The 20121-nt window shown below is 41.2% G+C and overlaps 1 protein-coding gene across 3 annotated transcripts in view; it reads left to right on the top strand.

The window, feature by feature from the left end:
- The window catches only part of SMARCE1 (SWI/SNF related, matrix associated, actin dependent regulator of chromatin, subfamily e, member 1), a 32678-nt gene extending 14374 nt beyond the window's left edge, over nucleotides 1–18304 (top strand). For all 3 annotated transcript variants that reach the window (XM_044446954.1, XM_044446955.1, XM_044446953.1), the window contains 7 exons: nucleotides 2504–2584; nucleotides 3575–3706; nucleotides 4376–4547; nucleotides 8152–8324; nucleotides 9768–9869; nucleotides 12806–13016; nucleotides 15377–18304. In XM_044446954.1, the coding sequence (XP_044302889.1) occupies nucleotides 2504–2584; nucleotides 3575–3706; nucleotides 4376–4547; nucleotides 8152–8324; nucleotides 9768–9869; nucleotides 12806–13016; nucleotides 15377–15588 (1083 nt within the window). In that variant the 3' untranslated portion in view covers nucleotides 15589–18304. The remainder of the gene's footprint in view (nucleotides 1–2503; nucleotides 2585–3574; nucleotides 3707–4375; nucleotides 4548–8151; nucleotides 8325–9767; nucleotides 9870–12805; nucleotides 13017–15376) is intronic.
- Nucleotides 18305–20121: the final 1817 nt, after the last annotated feature.

Genomic DNA, 20121 nt, shown 5'->3' with positions numbered 1-20121 from the left:
GGACCTTTTCTGATCTAAACATGCATAGGATTGTGCACTCACTTGATAACTTTGAAGGGAGCCTTTTCTCTTTTTTTACAGCCAAGTCAAAAGAAATAAAGTAGGGAAATATAAAGAGAACTGCAAATAAATAACCAAGATATACAGAAACCAAACTACAGTGGTGAGGGGTTAGCTTTCATGCAGGAACATTGACCACAATCCTATATATATTTATCTGGGAGTAAGTTCCATTGAAGTCAGTGGGGCTACTTTTGAATAGACATGTGCCTAGGATTGTGTTGTAAACGTCAAACCAGGATGTATTTTCCCTTAATCATTAATCTCCAAATATTTTAAAAATTTGAACTCAAATTCAGGCTGAAATGGGGGTGGTTTGTTTCTCAGATTTTCATTGTATATATGTCATGAGTGTTTACAGCTTTCTCTGCCATGTATACTTCAATATGTGTGGTTTATCTTTTAAAAATTCCTATTAATTTATAAGCATTAAACTGATTCACTGAATGTTTCCAGATCCATCTTTGTGTGTGTATATTTGTATACATTTGCTGATGCATACACCTCATAAACATGTTTTAATATTTCAATGGAAGTGATGTATGCATTGATTGGTTCATAACATTTCATAAATATGGCAAGGAGAAAACTTTTTCTCCCTTTAAAAAAAAATCTATTACCAATGCTCCTAGAATGCAAGACTCCTGATTTTGCAAACCATTCTTACCATACATGCTTTACCTCTAACTAGGGAATTGTCCCATTACAGTCCATGAGAATTACCATGTTCTAAAGCTGAGATCCATTCAAAGCTGTGTCTGTATGCCTTGTTCTGGAATGGGACTACAGTGTTAAGAAATGTGCTCCAATGTGCCAGTAGAATTTTGCTCATGAAGGCTGTTCCATCAACGTATGTGGAAAAAGGCACTTCCCATAAGTGAAGAAATACACACATGGATCTGTTTCCTGAATGTGAACACCTTGTAGATTTTGTTTTGTCTGCACATCAGAGCTTCTGCTATTGTCAGAAACCACATGTTGAGGACCACAATATAGTGAGATAATTCCTTTGTTCACAGTAAAGCGCTCTCACTGTCAGCAGCAGCAGCTTGGGAGAGTGGTCTTTGTACTCCCAAGGGGTCAGTTTCTCACAGTTGGCACTAAATCCCCATGCGTGTACACAAGGTTGATCATAGCCACTACTTGGAAATTACACTGATTTCAGAACATACATGGAAGTCTAGGCTAGTTCCACTGAAATCAGCAATGCTTTAACAGAAAATGCTAAATCTAGAAATATTTCAGATAAAGTGTCAGCACATCTCTCAAAGGAGAATATTTATTCAAATGCTGTGTTTTGAAACCAGGTTTTTTTGTAGAGAGAAAGGGACTGCGCAGCTGCCAGTCAATAACACATATTTGTTTTAGTGTCTTTCTTTTTCTTTCTTATTGAGTGCAGGCAAGGTGCTTCGCGTTTGTACAAACCTTTAAGGAAGACAAAGGTCCCTCCAGGAACTCACAATCTAATTTGGACTCGGACAGTACAATTCGGACTCATATGATATACAGGTTCAGGGAGCAAGCCTTGCAGAGATCTTGTTCCAATAAATATTCTGGGATTCTTCCCACCTTAGTCTGTCTTTATGGAATAAGTGTAACTTAAGAAGGCCTTGAATGAAAGAAAATCCATACCACTTCAGTTCTGTTCTCTTTCCTCTTCCTAAAGTTACTATCACTTTTCTTTAGCACTGAGGTTGCATTTACACCTGACATTTACTGCTAGTTTGCCACTGAACTTTTTGCAGAATGTGTCCATGCTCTACTACTTGAGTTTCCCCAGTGAGAGGTCAGGGGAAAGCCATGTGCCTATCATTGAAATACATCACAGCTACTCTCAAGGAATTATTGTAAATGGAGCAACACACAAGAGTATGATTCAGAACTATTACTTTCCTTCTTGGGAGAGCAAGAGGAATTGCCTAGGCAGTCCTTGTCAGACACATTAGCCTCTGATCCAGCCAAACTGGGATTGAAATTCATTGGAAATTGGGAGCTAAATCCACAAGATGCTGTGCATTGGCTGCCACAGAAGTGATGTTGTTGGGACTGATGTTACTGCTGTGGTTTAAGCAGGAGTTAAAAGGCAGGTGTGAATGAAGCCTCAGTTAGTGCAGGAAACATAACAGCTGCTCTCATTAGAAAGAGAGAATGGATATTTGAAGCTGATGTTCAAGATGCTACATGTACTGTTGAGATAACTGCTGGGTTTTGTGCAAAATACCTTGCCTTGACAAATTAATGAAAGCTACAAGTCCAGGTACTGTTGCATTACTCCTGTCTCTGAACAAATGTTGGAGAACATACTCTGTTCTCATGAGAGCTAGTAATGTTACCTGCACTTGAGTCTTACTTACCTGTATATGTCTCTTTGCAAACTTGTGCTCTAAATTTCTCAGATGTTTGAGATAAGATAACCAGTGGATATTATTTGGTTCTTCTCTAGGCATCATCGGGTATTACAATCCCCAAGCCCCCAAAGCCTCCAGATAAGCCACTTATGCCCTACATGAGGTACAGCAGGAAGGTGGGTACAAAATTTCACTAAGCGGTGCTTCACATCTGGCTTATGCTGAACCCATTTCATAGTTGTTCTAAAGAGTGCTTGAATTCAAAATCCAACCTAAGTGCTTTGCTTATTTTTTTTCCTTAAGGGAAAACTTAAGAATGCAGGTATCTTCTCCTTCCACAGTGAAGGCTATAGTGAACTACCCAAGTGGAGGGGAAAAATAAGTTTCGCCACAAAATGAAATATGGTCACCATACTGTCGGGGGAGAAATGAAGACTTTTTAATTGAATATTTAGAAAATATTTAAACTTACTACCACTTCATCTGCTAACAAGGATGCATCTGGTGACTTATTGACAGAATTTTCTGTGTTAAAAGTACCCACTTAAAGAGGCAAAGCAGCATTTGTGCAGCTCCATAGATGGACTTTGCAATAGTGACAGTAGAATCTACTTTGCTTTTTTTAAAGTTTTTTTTTTTAAGTCCTCTTCCCCTTTTACTTTAGGGAGAGGGATTGTGGGTATAGTTTCACACGTCTTTTTCCCCTTTTTAAAAAGAAATCAGTGACTTTTTCCTGATAAAATGAGAGCCTAAGTCTTCTGGACAGCGCGTGATCCAGTCCAGTGTCAAGGAGTGACTGAGCCAGGAGGAGGACTGTGTTATCTGCTTTTTTGTCTCTGGTTCTAAAAAACGTTTATTTCATCCAGCAGCCTCTCTTAAGAGAAAAGAGAAGACACATGGCAGAATTTAAGGGAAAGGATGCTGTGAAAAGGATGCTGTGCGGCTGAGAATAAAACCAGGCAGTGGATAAACCATTGTACCTCTGTTTTCCCAGAGAAATAATCGAACAGTGGACATAGCATAGCCAAAATAACTATCTTAATGTTGCCTTGCTTTGTGGTGATAGTTCTCTGAAAGGACCATAGTCATGCTGGTGATATTAACAAAGATGTGTTTTAATTTTATAAGTAGTTAGCTGGAGCTTTACTACAGATGTTTTTATTAAGGTCTGGGACCAAGTGAAGGCGTCTAACCCTGACTTGAAGTTATGGGAAATTGGAAAAATCATTGGAGGGATGTGGCGAGACCTCACTGATGAAGAGAAGCAAGAATACTTAAATGAATATGAAGCAGAAAAGGTACAAAGAAGAAATCTCCCTCTCTCACTCCCAAATGGCGCTGGAAGTCTTTCTCTGTCACACACACACAAAGCTAAAATAAAAAAAAAATTAAAAGACTGGTTCTGCAGGAGGTGATGATAAAACGGGCTCACATACGAGAACATTATTGAGGAAAGAAACTGAATCAACACTTTGCTGTGCAAGGCCAGATCTCCCAGGAGTTTTTAAGGAGAGTATGATAGAATCATGATACCGTGGATGGCTTGAGAAAGAGTCCCCACACACAAAAATCGTGCAGTTAAACCTGAGTCAAGGTTGCGTGCCCTCCCTCTCTGTCCCCAACTCTAAATATAAAGACACGTGGAAATAAAGCACAGTTGCAGAGACTCCCCTCTTCCAGTTCCTTTCAGCATCACATTTCCCTGTATTCCCTTTGCTGTTCATTATATATGGAAGCACTCGGAAAGGGTTGGGTTTAGATGCAACCCTACCCTGCCTTTGGTTGTGAGACCCTTGCAGAAGAGAAATTGAATCTCAGTAAGCTGCCCTGCAATGTCCAATCCTTGCTTCATGTGAAATTTTCCTTGTTTACTGCAAGAATCTTTTAGTCAGAAGAATTTCCCAAGGGCATAGGAGATGGTCTTGATCACAGTTAAAAAAAAATCCCCTGTATTTATCAAATTATAGATAGAATACAACGAGTCGATGAAGGCCTACCATAACTCTCCTGCTTACCTTGCCTACATCAATGCAAAAAGCCGGGCTGAAGCCGCGCTGGAGGAGGAAAGCCGACAAAGGCAATCCCGAATGGAGAAAGGTGAACCTTATATGAGCATCCAGCCCGCAGAAGACCCAGATGGTAAGCGAGAGAGTGCGACATGGTGCTTTCTGCCAATGGCAAGGTGGCTGGTGGCGGAGTGGCAGTGGGTATTTGACAGTGGAACTCACAGGATAGTTCTTTGTAGCAAAGTAGTCGCTTGTCCTCTAACTCAAGCTGCTTGGCGGTGAACTGTCTGCAGGTCTCCTCATATACGCTGCCTGGAACATCAGTGTATATTCTGTAATTAAAATTTTGAGTCTTCAAAATGAATAGAGTCAGATTGCACAAACACATGTCACTGTTTTTCTAGTATATTAAGCATATTTCAAGCAATGATAGGAAGTTCCATTTTTCATCTGATGTAATTGATGAACATGCATGATGATATAAAAACCTTTAAGTATTTCATCTATCAACTAACTCAAAATCTCTTGCCAGTACTTGTGCAACCAGGCACCTGGAATTTTTTAGGTGCCTAAAAATGACATCTAAGAATTTGAATGTTGCTTCTAGTCCCTGCACCAGGAATCGAGGGTATTATGCTGTGTCCTGAAAAAAATTGCCCTCTTTCTTAGTAGCCCGGATCCTTTGAACATCCTTTTCCAATTGGCACCTTCTGTAGAGCAGACATGCTCTTTGTGCCCACTTGTTAGATTGATTGAGGTGAGAGCAGTATTTGCTGGTCAGATTTGTTACGCAGTTTCATGTGATACTAGGACGTACAAGCAGAATCAGCAACATTTCACTACAGCTAAGCAAATTTTATGAGTCTTTTTCAGAGGTTGAGCAAGAATATAATAAAGAATATATCATGAAAACAGCAAGATCTTTGAAAAAAAAAGTTGAAAAAAAAATATGTTGTCGGCACCAACATCTACTTGAGAGGGAAATAATGCAAATTGTTTTTATTTCAGCCCGAAGGACATGAATACCCCTTGGCCTCTCTTGCCTGCTGTGTGGTATTAGTCTTGCAATGTGATCACTCCTTTCTTTTTTCTTTAAGTCAGTTTTGTTTGTTGTAACTACGCTGAAACCTGAGGGTGAAAATATTCAGTTAGGAAAGCATATGTGCTATTTTGCCGTGCTCACACACCCATGAGACCTGTTTCCTAGCAGAGCAGCTGTTTTCACTGTGTGAGGTACAGTGAGATAAGCAAAAAAATTCATAAATTCCTCTGCCCTGCCCTGATTCCATCTTATGGAATTGAGAAGTCTTTGCTCATCCTGGAGTAGAAAGACTTGCTAGCAGATTCTCCCTCCTCCCTTAGGACAGGCAGCAAGCCACCCTCAGAGGCAAGCTGCTTTTTGCTCAAGCACTCTGTGTCCTGATCTGTTCATGCAAACTGCTCTGGATTTGCAAGCTCCCTTTTCTACCTGCCAAGAGTTTTCTGGGCTGTCACTTTTTGTCTCTGCGTGCTGTGCTCATTGTAGCCAAAATAAATACCTCTGCACTCAATACAGTTCCCCAGTTACTGAATGCAATCCAGTAAGCATGAATTCAAAGAGTGTGCAGCCCTCCACATTGGGAGCATGGTTGTTTGTAGCACATCAGCCTGAAATAATATTGCATGTATTTGTCTTGGGATAATTGCAGTATGTTCTTCAGCGGAATGACTGAGCAGAGACTAGAGGTAGAACCATATGATCAGGGGAAGCATCTCTTTCCCACACTTACAAGAGAACACCTTTTTAACACTTCTCCCCAGCCTGAATAGGAGGATTGGAATAGGAAATTGAGCCTCTTCATTTCTCCCCATAAGGAGCTGCTCTCTCCTCTTCATACAATCTCCAGTTTGACAGAACTTGTAATATCAAAAACTACCAAGCTGCTGACTTCTGGCCCACAGAGCATTTGGTATCTCCCATAAATGGACCATATCCCCTTCCCTTGAAGCCTTTCCAAACCATGGCCTTTTTACTGTAGCGATTGCACTGTTCTCTGCAGGTTGCTGTGTGGAATCCAGTCATTCTGTCTATCAAAAGTGACTCCTTAGTTGCAGGGAATAGTCTCAGTATTCCCACCACAGTGTTTTGTGGAAGTGTGCATAATATTTCCGATGGGGATTTTGGGCTAGGAAATTTGGTTGTCAAGGTTCAGCCCTCGCAGCATGGAAACAGTATAAAAGAGAACCCCTGAATATGTGCAGAAGGTCTTTCTCTTGTGGTGAGTAAAGCATAGCAAGCTTGTACACACATGGAATTAATCGGAAGGGCTTTCAGGCCGTTCAACAAGTAAGCTTATACATAAGCTTCCCAGCTCTCGGAGAGTAATCAGAGCGGATCAGAAATAGGCATACGCTCATTTGTCTGTAGGGCCAGCATATGGTCCAAAGTTCAAACTCTCTTACTAAGGATTCATTGAGTGGAAGGGATGGGCCTAGAAATTTAGGGTAGTTCCTACATGAAACCTATGTAAAAATAAAGTTTTATTTAGCTATGAGGCCAAACCTGTACTTGACATTTATCCTCCCCCATTTCAAGAATTAATTTGGAGGTGTGCCTTCAGTACTTGATTATCGGTGGCATTCTTTCATTTGTGGTTCGGACAGCGGTGGGGGTGGGTGGGAGTGAGTGTGCAATCCAGCTTAACTGGCTATTTTTGTGGGGTGACAAAGGTGGCAAAGAAAAAGGCAAGGCCTTGCTAGGTTTCTGTTGAGAAGAAAAAAAACCCAGTGACCTTGCAGGTCTCCTTCAGCAGTGGCAGATGAATGTTTGTCAAGGGATTTGTTCTTCTTTTGCATGTGCAAAGCAAGAAGATTCAGTTAAGAAAGCTCTAGACCAGCTGGTATCCAAGCAGGTACCTAGTAGCCACAGGTGTCAAGGAATGGTAAGCAGAGAAGCAAGTTGGCTGGTGGAACGAGACTGGAGCACTCCATCCTATCTTTGCACACAGCATATAAGCTAGGTCGGCTGCCACATAAGGAAGCCCCGGCTTCTGCAGACAGCATAAAAACGCAGGAGGCCGTTGTGGAGGGAGGAGGCATTCTCTGCACCTCCTCTGCTAGCTCTCAGCAGGCTAGCAAAAGGTTGTATAAGCTAATCACTTTTGTAGGCTTATTTATGAGGCTGGGCTAGACCTTCATGGTTGTCCCCTTCATTTTTGCGAGGTTGCAAACATACACTAAGAGTAAGCCCCACTGAGTCCAGCAGAAATGGCTTTTGAGTAAATATGTCTTGGAATGCAGTGTAATTGCACATCATCCACAATGTCTGTATAAGAGAAAGCACTTGTACTTAGTGATACTTAGAATAGGAAGTTTTGGATTTGTGAGTTGGTGTAACATAATAGTGAAAGCACAAGCCAGCCCAAATCTCAGATCCGCCTTTTTGTTCCTTCCCGTGTAATATGGAATCCTTACTTCCCTACCCTGAAAGACTGTTTTAAGGATAGAGCAAACACACTGCAGCAGCCATGGAGTTATTTATATGTGGGTATGTATTTTAAGTTTTCTTTGGGTGGTGTGTTCTTACCTAATTCTGCTTCTTAGCTTCAGGTTTTCAGAAAAGAATGTGGGATCAGCAGAATGGTGTAGAATTTGAGGTTATGTGACCAGTATTACCTGTAGATCTAAGCAGTGGTCACAGAATGCAAAAGCTGCACTTACATCTTTTACATTCATTACTGCAAATGTCTTTGTTACAGATTATGATGATGGATTTTCTATGAAACACACTGCTACCGCCCGTTTTCAGAGGAACCACCGCTTGATTAGTGAAATCCTGAGTGAAAGTGTGGTTCCTGATGTTCGCTCAGTGGTCACCACAGCAAGGATGCAAGTTCTCAAGCGTCAGGTTCAGTCCTTAATGGTTCACCAGGTAATGTTTGGGTATCTGAACACTATTAATAAATGTAAATTGTCCTTGGAAAGGGTTTGTATATGAGTGAGATCCTGTGCCTACACTGGGTCAGTTTCTGCCTGATACAAGCCACCCATATTGTGTTATGGCAGGTCCAGAACCATTAGATAGGTCACCATTTACCATTTCAAATCAATGCACCACCATTTGCTTCTGCATCTGTAGCTTTGGAAGCATGGTGAAAATTCTTTTGTAAGAGAGCTCTAGCCTCTTCTCCCAGAAAAGAGGTTGTAAAAGGTACAACAGTTTAAAACTGGGTTGAAACCTGTTTGAAATGAACAGCGATACTAGGCATACTGAAAGTGGTGTAAGACCACCCCCTGCCCCCACTGCCCAAACTGGCTTGTAGTGACCAGACATTTGTTGGAAACAGGATCCTGAACTAGATGTACCTTTGGTTATCTCCAGAAGGACTCTTGTATCCTCTTGTAGAGTAGAATAATTAAGACATAGGTACTTTCCCTAAGCCCTTGGAATGTCGTAAATTGTGAGTCAAAATATCATGCTAAAGTGCCATCTACCAAAGCCAGAAGCTGCCAAATTACTAGAAGCTTCAAAAAGCACATATAATTCTGTTTGAGCCATGAGGGAAGAATCTGAAAATCACAGGAGGATTCTTACGGCCAGTTAAATTGTCACAACTCTTCTTTGGGCTGGTTATTAACCAAAACCTAGGCGCAGGAGGAGAAAATGCTGGATGTGGTGGTGTGGAACACAAAGTCTGCAAATTAGAAAACCCTTGGGATGGAATGACTTTCAATTATGGTTTTATATATTGCTTCCCCTTATCCCTTTATTATAAGAGAAGATTATTGTGCTGTTTATTCTAGCTCTTAACAGATGTATGCACACTTTTATTCCCCTGAGCTACAAGTTCTTGAAGGTGGGGGAAAAAATCTTGCTATAATCTCGAGTGTGTTTGAATTAAGCATTCTGGGATATCCTCCAAGCCACATGATGCACACATGCTAAGCATATATCTCCGTTTGCCCACAGAACTTACCTCTCTCACACATACTTTCAGAGGGGCAAGGTCCACTATTCAGTGCTTCAGATGGTATCCGTTGGGAGAACTAATTTAATAAGAGGTGTGAAGTAACTCTTCAAATATTCCTGTACAATCTCTGCTCTGTAACAAGTGAAATAATAAATGAATCTGGGAACCACTTATGTCAGAGGCTCAGCAGTTTCTCATTAGCTTGAAAATGCCAGAGAGTATTTTTTCTACATATATCATTTTACCTAGTATGTGGCTAAATGTTCTCTTCACAAAATACAGAGTACAGGCAAATGGCACACATCCCAAAATTATTCCCTCAAATAAAGCAGTATATACTTTGCACTAATGTGTTTGTTACAACCTTGTATTCACTGTGTGTTGTAATTTCTCCCCACATACAGCGGAAACTAGAAGCTGAACTCCTACAGATAGAAGAGCGCCACCAGGACAAGAAGAGGAAATTCTTGGAGAGTACAGAATCCTTCAACAACGAGTTGAAGAGGGTATGGTTCTCCAGAGTTGTTCCACTTGTGCCTCCATGTGCAGTCCAGGCAGAAAGAGGATGTGTGTGTTGGGCCTGATCCTTGATTCTTCAGAGCTGAGGTCAGGGAGAAGTGAAGCAATGGCCTGCTGCCATTGCATTTTTACGCTTTCTACTAGAGAGCCTCGAGGCCAGTGGTCTCTTTTATCTATAAATAGTGGGCAAGCCCACGGCCAATCTAGAATTAATTTCCTTTGAAGAAGGAATTTTGATACCCTTTGTCAACATTTTGTCTCCCACTATGTAGACTGGGAGAGAACAGTAAGAACAGCAGCCAGCTCAAGCAGTGCTAGTTCCAAGGTAAAATACATGGAGGCCAAAGAGTTTGCAGCGCTTTCTTCTAAGGTCTTAAATTCTCACTGAGGTTATAAACCTCTGTGTGGATCATACCATGTCAGACTGCAGGTTGGTTAGCAGACTCAAATGACTGAATACACCTCTTAATGGAAACTCTTATATCAAGAAAACCATTTCGGATTAGCGTTCTTCCTGACAGGTGCCTTTGCTATATGCAGGAACCGCTTTTTCACTTATCAAGAAGGATTCCATCACCTGAGTCTCTGTCTTTTGTCTGTGGCCCAGACACAGGTTATCACTTCAGTGACATCTAGGCCCACCTCAGCTTGTGGCGTAGAGCACAGCTCTCAGGAATATATTAGTTGTGGAATGAGCAAGATAGCTTATTCTCTTCTCAGATGTTTGAGATGGACTCAGCAGGGTTATTTACAATATTGGTGACTATTTACTTTTGCCCCAGGCCTACATCTTTAACCCCTGTATGAAGAACTGACAAATTGCATGCCCATAGTGCTGGCCAGGCCACTTCCATTGGTGGGAAAGATGCTTGAATAAGGAGAGCGAATTCAGTTTCATGCATGTGTCTTGCCCTGACTAGGAAAAGTAGGACTCACAACCCTGCTTACGGAGTTCCACTCTGGCTGCTGAAGCATTCTACTTAATGCTTAATTTGGGAAAGTCAAATGGGGAAAACTTAATTTGGGAAAGTCAAGCTGGCTCATGTACATTATTATAAAAACTTCCTCATAAAAGTGGCATATATTTTTATTAAAAACCCTGTTATTTTAAAAAGTCATTTTTCTGGCTTAATGCAGCAGGGACATGTTCTTATGGAAAATTATTCTGAAGTTCCACTTTTTATGAATAAGTCAAATTTCTAAAATCTGATGAAGCATATTAAAATTTGTTCTTACCATAAACTATAGTTAAATCAGGTGGGTTTTGTCATCTGTATTCTGAGTCACATAGCACTGCTTGTTTCGCACAGTATATACCCAGTCATTGTAGGCATGGGTACTTATCTCATATGTGTGGTGGTACTCTCAAGTCTCCATCATGAATCCATTTGCTCCAGAATCTCTTCACTGCTCTGAAATGTGTGTAGACTTGGAGTGGTATATGAATTGTCAGTTCAGTTCAGAACTGAATACAGTTCAGCCAAGGGCAAGCATTGTTTTCACTCCAAGGGCAAGCCATAATGGTACAGGTCAGAGGCGGTGAATATAGCAGTGGCAAAGCCCAAAGGACCATAGCCCACTGACTTTGCTGAAATGGTGCTGGTCCGGTTCTAGGCAATGCCTAGACAGGAGACCACCTAGAAATTCTGCAGGTGCCATCTTACCTTGATTGAAGATAGGCTATAACTATTTAAATAAATAAATAAATGTTTGTCTGTATTTATTGATTTATAAATAATTGCCAAAGTATTTATTGATTGTATCTTAAATCCGCCCTATAACCAATACTCTTTTTGCACACAAGTATAGGTTGGGTTACTTACTTGAGAGTAACCTCATTGAACTCAGTGGGAATTGCCTCTGAGTAAAGGATTATACTAAAAGAAGAAGATGATGATGATTGCTACTACTGTGCTCATCTAGGACTCCTTATTGTATGTGCTGCTTCTAAGTAAAAACATTCCTCAGAAAAAAGGGGTTTGCCTACAGGTTTGAATATTATGCCACATTGAGAGACCATCTTTGAACTAATAGAAGAGGCATGTTATGAGAACAATTATTGTATGTTCACCCCTTGTTATTATCCAGCCTAATTCCTTTGAAATGGTCCAGAAAAAAACTAGAACTGCAGATCATTTCCATGTGCACAAACATGCAAATCTTTAGAAATGTTTGTGAGGCCCTCAAGATTTGCTTAGACATTGGAAGGCATTAGAAGTTTAATGTTTTAAAAAGCAAGTTTCTAGCCATCATGGTGCACTTTCGAAATTCTCTCTGCAGGTTGAAAGCACAGCTTGAATCTGTACCACACTTTATAATGGTCTAAGAGGTCCACATGCATTATTTTGATAGTCCTCACAGTTAACCACTAAGGCAGAAGCAGAAGGTGGATCACTGGCCAATTTCCACTGAACTGAATATTAAGCAGTTTCTTTGTATTTACCCTGTGCTAGAGACTGTGGTAAGAGAAGACCCACTGAGCCACCTCTGGTCAGGTTTGAGGGGGGTTAACTAGTGCTGCTGTTTGCTGGGATTTTTGCAAAGAATACTGGATCAGATGATCATCTTGGTCTGATCCAGCATAACAAAATTCTTAGGTAAGGCTCAAGATTACAGTAGGTGGATGAGTCATGGCTTGGATATTGAGAATCAATATATATAACAGAAAAACTAAGAAAATGGCTGGCAGAAGGCCACCTAGCAAATTCATGATCAAGACGAGATTTGAACTCTATTGTTGCTAGTCATCAAGTCATGTCTGACCCATTGTGACCCCATGGACAACATTCCTCCAGGCCTTGCTGTCCTCCACTATCCCCCGGAGTCCACTTAAGCTCATGTGAACTCTATTAGGATGATAAAATAACTGGACAAAAGTGCTGGATTCCAAAGTGAGATTTTTTTTTTCTCCTTTTACCCCTAGCTGTGTAGCCTGAAAGTAGAGGTGGATATGGAGAAAATCGTTGCGGAAATTGCTCAGGCTGAGGAGCAGGCCCGAAAGCGGCAGGAGGAGAGGGAGAAAGAAGCTGCAGAGCAAGCAGAGCGCCATCAGAACAGCATAGGCGCTGAGGAGGAGCAAGCTGCTGGCAAGGCGGAAGAGAAGAAAGAAGAGGGAACTGCACCCATAGAAACAGGTACATGCTTTCGCAAAGCCAGCGTTAGGCTTTTCTCGAAGAAGCTACAGTGGGGAAGTGAAGGCAGGAGAATGTGGTCTTAATTTTTTATTTAATCATTATTGAAAAAGGATTTGAAGTCTGCATCAAATAATATCTTTTGATATATCTGATTTTAAGAGTGTACTTTTCATACATTCCGCCTAGCCAGCTAAGATCCTCTGGGGATAATCTTCTGAAGTCAGATTAATGTCAGCTACCCAGAACACTTTCTCATTGGTTGCTCCTAAACTGCGGAATGGTTTGCTGGGCGAGATGCATCTGATTTTCCAAATTACCACCTTTAAAAGGAAGTTAAAAACGTATCTGTTTCAGCAGGCTTCCCAGATTAGTTCTCAAGTCATTTTGTGAGCCCTTTAATTTATCTCTACATTTACATGAGTGCATCTAATCTCACTTGCCCCCCCAGAGAAGAGTTTTATAACTGGTTTTAAATATTTCTGTCTTCCTCTGGAAAGGTATTCTTTACAAATAACTTGGGTAACTGCTATCTTTCCAGAAGGTCACTGAAAGAAAGTGACATAATGTCTGACAAGACAGATGTGAGGAACACTGAATTCGACATTGATTTAATAACCAGGGCTTTGTGGATTTTGCTACATCTTATAACATAACTAGAATATACACCTTATGATGCCAGAGAACATGTGTGGTGCAGTGGTTAAGAGTGCAGAACTGAGACTCGGGAGATCTGGGTTCTAGCCCCACTTAGTCCACTGGGTGAGTTTGGGCCAGTCACAGACTCTCAGCCCAAGCTACCTCACAGGGTTGTTGTTGTGAGGATAAGATTGAGAAGAGGAGGAGGATATAAGCCACCTTGAGTTCCTTGAAAGGAAAAAAATGGTGGGATATAAATATAATATAAATAAACAATGCAACTCTTTGGTAACAAAAGGGGGAACAACAAATTTAAATAGCTATAACTTTGTGATTTAAATGTCCAGCAAACAGACAAAGCAGGAGCTCTTGCTGAAATGCCCAAAGGGGGAAACATTTTCCACTTTGTCATCTATGTCTTTGTTTTCATCCTGTGGAGCTGCTCCAGAGCAGCTGGTTGCTCATCTAGGAACACCATGTATGTCCTTTCTCTAAGTTCCCACCATCAATCCAGGAGAAAAACTTTCTCAATCAAAGGCAGAATTAAAAAATCACACTTAGCTTAGTGACTTGCTTTCTGCATTGGAAATACGCACAGAGTCTGCTACATCCTTGAAGCATAGGCTCCAGAAAAGCCATGAAAAATTAGGGACCCTGCCCTTTCAATCACAGGATGTACTTGTACTGCCAGGCATTTACCCAGATTGACTCTATGAAACACATTGTTAGCAAATTTTCCACTTAACATTTTCTGCGGACCAGAAAGGCCCTTGTGCCTTCCCAGCACCCTGCATGTGTTCACAGCTTAATTGGAGTTAGGAAGGGAGGAGAGAACTGGGCAATTACCTGTGTTGCCAAATTGGCAGGAATGATCAAGTACATTTAGTAATTTCTTCCATCCCAGACTGTATTAAAAACTAGTTCCCCTGCTAATTCTGTCCATTGCTTTCATTCTACGTGCCTCTCAAGTTGTATCGCCTTTCTTTGATCAAGGGCATTCAAGGGGCAGGAATTATTTTGTGTTTATATGAAAAGAAATACTTTGGGTGAGGCTTGCAAAGTGTGTACTCATTGCTGTGTCTTCCCTATTGCATTAATCATCACATGTATTCCCTCATCCCAACACTACCAGCTCCTCCAACTCTTCCACACCTCTTCCCAACAAGAATTCATAGCCAGCTCTTTTTCCTAAGCCCTTGTGCTGGAAGTTGAACTTCTGAACTTTCAAAATACCCATGAGTATTACATGATGCCGCAACTTATTTCAAAGGTGTGAAAATGTGGCCGGAAGCTATGGAATTTTCAAACATTGTAGGTGGAACTTACCTCAGGGAGTTTGGGTGAGTGGAGGTGACAACTGTTACCTGCATTTTCTGCTTTGACATCTGATCTAAGCCTCAGATGTCCATAGTAACTTCCATACCATTACTGAATTTGACTTGACTTTTGCGTATGGAATAGTATTATATCCCCTAAGCTTTAGGGGTAGTGTGGGATGAAACCATTCAGATGTTGACACAAGATCTCCATTAACTAGGCCACAATTTGATAGAAAATTGATAACAATTTTAAAGATAAGACCATCTTACTTTGTTTTCCTTTTGTCCATGCAATTCATTATTTAAACTCTCTGCATGCTGTTGTTAAGCCTGAAAAGCTTTCCGATAGAACTCAGGTTAACAACAAAAGTATCTAATTGACATAATAAACTGTTTCTATGGCAGAGGAACCTCCCCCTGAAGAACCTATTGAAAACCAGCAAAACGGTGAAGGGACATCCACACCAGAAGACAAAGAGAGTGGACAAGAAGGGGTTGAGAGCATGGCAGAGGAAGGAACAAGTGACAGCAACACTGGTTCAGAAAGCAACAGTGCCATGGTTGAAGAACCACCAACTGATCCAGGAGCTCCAGAAGACCCTGAAAAAAAAGAATAAATATACAGCTGTGTCTTTCCATGTATCTCTGGCTAAAACTATTAGCAGCATGGGAAAGACTTGTATGGAAATTGGTGTCCTTTTTTTGTTGTTTTTGTTTTTGTTTTATATGTTAGCAGCCACCTAACAACTGTTTGTACCTTGTGTGATGCTGATGAGTACAAATGTCCAGGAATGAGCAATGACTTCTGGGTGATCATTTGGCATAAAGCCAGTTCCCAGCTTTCACTGCATTGCATTTCATCCACAATAGGGGCATCATGGCTCAAGGAAACAGTTTTGTTTTATTATTTGCTATTTTCTCCCCTATGCCCCTTTTCCAAGGAAATGTTACAGAGCGCTGAAGAAGAGACTATATCTCAGAAAAGCTCCCTCTTCTCAGGAACTAAAAGCTTAGAATCCGGTTATTATGGTGCAAGTTTCCCAAACCTTAGTCTCCCTCTTCCACATTATTAAAGAGTGCATCTGGAACCCATATTCCAAAGTTAGCTCCTGCCAAACATAACCGTTTTTCTAATTTCTGTGAAAACCACAAGTTTCTTCCCACAGAATTAAATTGCCATTTATTTTTACGAAGAAAGGAAGTTTCTTGCTTCCACTTGGGCTAAAACTACAGCACTGAGATTCAAAAATCCTGTTTTCTTCCTCTTTCTCCAGAATAGTATTTTAAAGTGTTTCTTGTATTTCCCCTGATTTTTTGAATATATTAGTGGTGTTGTTACACATGTACTTACTGAAAATTTGTATGAAAAATCATAGTCTTAACATCCCCCTTTTCAGGATCTATTAAGACAAAAGAAGCTGCAGTGCTGGAATATTAAGTATAAGCATTGAAAGCAAACACTGATTATAAGCATTTCAGATCTCTGCAGTTTAAAACCACAAATACTTTAAGCAAAGATTTGCTGTCTAGATCTGTTCTTCCTCTCTGCACTAATAGTATCTCCCATGCACAGACAAAAAGAACGCAGTTTCTCTCAAGAGAATGCAGTTTCTTTCACAGCCAGATTATGAGAGCTGCGCTCCCAACGTCTGGTGGAGTGGGGGCCAGGTGGGGAAATGCTGCTTTACCCTATTTTTACCAAAAATGTGATTGTGTCATGTGGCTTCATGACATCTTGGGGCCTTTTCTCCCCTTTGGATGCTTTTTAATGCCTTTGTGGAGAATAACTTGTAAAAGTGTGGTGGAACACAATCCAAGGCAATTCCTTCACCCTTGTCAAAAATTTTCACCTTCTATGGCACACCACACTACATGAGCATCATGCAAAGTTTCTTTCAAATGGTTCTGAGCTGAAATGAATTCTGCAAACTTTTTTCACCATCACTAACTAATTTGTTTTAGACAAGCTATCTAAGAATGTTGTTTCAGTGTTGTCATCTACCCTTGTCTCCTCAGAGAATTTTTTTAAAGTGTAGATTTAATCAAAAGCATCCAGTTTTGCAAATGTCTCATAATCCATCAGCTGCTTATGGATTTGTAGTGAGTTTGGGGGGTTGCTTTTGTTTTGTTTTGTTTTTACTTCCTTTGGCCTATTTTAAATAGTCTTTGATGTAATAAACTAAAATGTGGTTTTTTAAAAAAAAATGAGGCTGTCATATTCTGAACTGGTTGTAAAGTCCTACTTTCCTACATAGAGGGGAAATAAAAATTTCCACAGGGATGCCAGCAATAAAAAAATCAGGACTCCTTCCAGTTTAAAATAAGCCCACTCTGCTGATCCTAATACACCATCAGGCATGAATGTGGAGGGCTCAGCGACTAGCAGCCCCGTGAATGGGGATGCACAACCTCACATTTTTCAAATGCTTCCAGCTGGCTCAATCGGACACAAACAGGCATCCTAATTTTGACTGAGCGAAAACCGCCCACATTTTTCTTCGCATTGGAAAGCATCTTCTTTTTCATTTTTCTCAAAACCAGTGGGAATATTTGCCAGTGTGTACCCATATCCTTTTCTTGCTGCCTCTCTTAGCTGGTTTTGTTGTAAGCCATCCAGAGACGAAAGCATATCCTAAATAAATAAATTTTGTTTGCCCTCCACATTAAGGGTGCCATTGAAGAGCCAAAAGTGACTAGCTGTGTAGTATCATGATTTGTCTTAATGTTCCTCACTTTGAGGAAGCAGGGGCTAGAAGTGGTAGCAGATAAGGAAAGCAACAGCAGTGGACGGGCCTTTTGACAAGTTAAGAACTCTCGCAAAGGGATTGGGGAGAAAGATTTCAACTGCCATGAAAGCACTACTTCGTTCCAAAAAACAAAAGAAATTCAGGACAACCTTCAGCACGACACACATTTGGATCTACAGAAGCAGGCCTCTGCATCAAGACCTACTTCGTTGGATCGCAGTGACTCAACTTTTACCTGATAATTAATGCATCTAAGTTAGGCATTCCCAGAAGTTCAACTACAGCTGGGGGAATGGTTCGGAGCATGAGCCATGCATGGAAGGGCAACCTCTGGTCTCTGTCATCCAACAGTTGGGTTCTGCAGCTGCACAGACTGCATCTCAGAAAGCTGCTGTCCTTTTATTTCCGCATAGCCTTAGGAATGGACAAGCACCAATCCGTTGTTTTTCAGAGCCACAGGTGCAAAACTTGAGGTTTTCTTTTGGGAAAAAATTGTGTGCTTGAATGTTTTAAGTAACAAAAAGTTATGGCCTCATGTAACTGACATCATTGCTTGACTTCTCAAATATAAGATCCAATTTAGCAATTTCGCTTCACTGATTTTCTTGTTTAATTTCCAAGTTTTTCCCCCAAGGAGCCCAAGGCTTTACATGATTCTCCCTCCTCCATTTCTTAAACTTTAAGCAGAGAAAGGATGACAGAGCCAAGGTTCCCTCACCCAAGCTTGGTTCTGAGTAAAGATTTGATCTGACACACTAACCCAGCTTTCCCCAGTGCTAGACCTTCCAAATAGTTTGGCCTACATCATCCCTGGTCATTAATCGTACTAGCTTGGTTGTTGGGTATTGCAGACGACCATCTTGGAGGAGTCCGGTTAGGGAAAGCTGCTCCAAGCATTGCACCATACTGAATCGCTACATCTGTTAATTGTGGCAGCCAGAACTTGTTTCTTGGAATGCATCCATTGTTTCTAGCAGAAACTTCTGCAAGTTTTCAGTCCGAACTCCACAGTTTTGCACACCTGCTCCTTGGCAGTAGGGTGCGGAGTAAATGATTTTCCATAAGTGCCTGCGGTAACTTTGAGAGCTTGTGTGTTCTTTGAAACTCCAGGCGGACTTGGCTGCTGGAGACAATTTAAATCCATAAATCAAAGCTTCATTAATGCTTTCTCCACCCAAGGCACAGATTGTCTTGTTCCAGCATGACTTTGGTTTATCCTCTTTTCTCTCCAACCCTGAGTACACTAGAATGTCATATTTCCTACTTTCAAAAAAACCTTCAGTTAGGATCTAGATGCAATACTCTTGGGTAACTCCAGACTTGTCAAAAAGGATCCAATTCGGTGGAAGGGAATTAAGAACAAATAACAAATTTGCATGTAATCCTCTTGCATGGAATCCAAGGAATGGCTCTTCATTAACATTCACATGATGTTGTTAGAGCTGAAACTGGTTATGTTAAATTGACCAAGATCAAAGTGGAGATGCACATGGGAAACTCTGCAGAGGGTTGTATATCTAAATGGAGGGAGCAAGAGAGCGAGAGAACGCTGCTTGTGTTCTTGGCTCCATTTCTGCCTACACTTCTCTCCCAAGAGAAAGATATTGCAGTGGTTCTCCCACTAACACTGAGGCACAATTACCATGTCACGTGGCATCATGATGGTCCAAGTTCCACCACCATCATTCAAACGATTCCCCAGATAGCTGACAGAGCCGGCTTGGCTTCTTCTGCAGGCCAGGGCTTGATGCATAGCCAGCAACACTTAGGTAAGAATTTAGATGAGGAACGTTTTCTTTTCACATTTCAGTCTCTTAGCCACTATTATTCTTCACTAGCCCTTTAGGCAGGCTCATAAAGTTACTGAGATTGCGTCCCTGAAACCCCCAAGGCTCACGATTGTTGTGGGGGAAAGTTCTAAGACTTGGTGGGAAACAATGTAATGGCAATGCTAGTCAAGCATGAAAGTGAGGGCTGGGTATTCCAGAATGGCTCATGGGATGTATGGGACTGAGGCACTTTGACAGGGGAGAGGGGCAGTGCAGCAGGGAGCCCCTTTGGCTCATGTCAAAGGAAGGAGCTGGTATTGTTCCTGATCTGGGCCAATATGAGTACAAAACTTCTCAAATGGACACTCTGTCACAAGCAGGTTTAGGGTGCAGCGCATAATGGAGTAGAGTGAAATTCCAGCAAGGAATTTAAATGTAAGCTGTTCTGAACTTCCAGAAGAGGGTGGGATATGTTTGCTCTTCCATTTAAAAACATGCGGACATCCTTTGCTGCACTAAGTGACTACACCTGCCATCATCTCTGCTCATTGTTCAACCTAGCTAGGTCTGGTGAGAACTGGGAGTCCAGCAGAATCTGGGAGGCCCCAGGGTCCCACCCAATCTGCAATAAACA

The sequence above is a fragment of the Varanus komodoensis genome, unplaced genomic scaffold (assembly GCF_004798865.1).
Source record: "Varanus komodoensis strain SLA01 unplaced genomic scaffold, ASM479886v1 scaffold50, whole genome shotgun sequence".
NCBI classification, from domain to species: Eukaryota; Metazoa; Chordata; class Lepidosauria; order Squamata; family Varanidae; genus Varanus; species Varanus komodoensis.
Note: the sequence above shows the minus strand (reverse complement) of the source record. Positions and strands in the feature narration are given on the sequence as shown.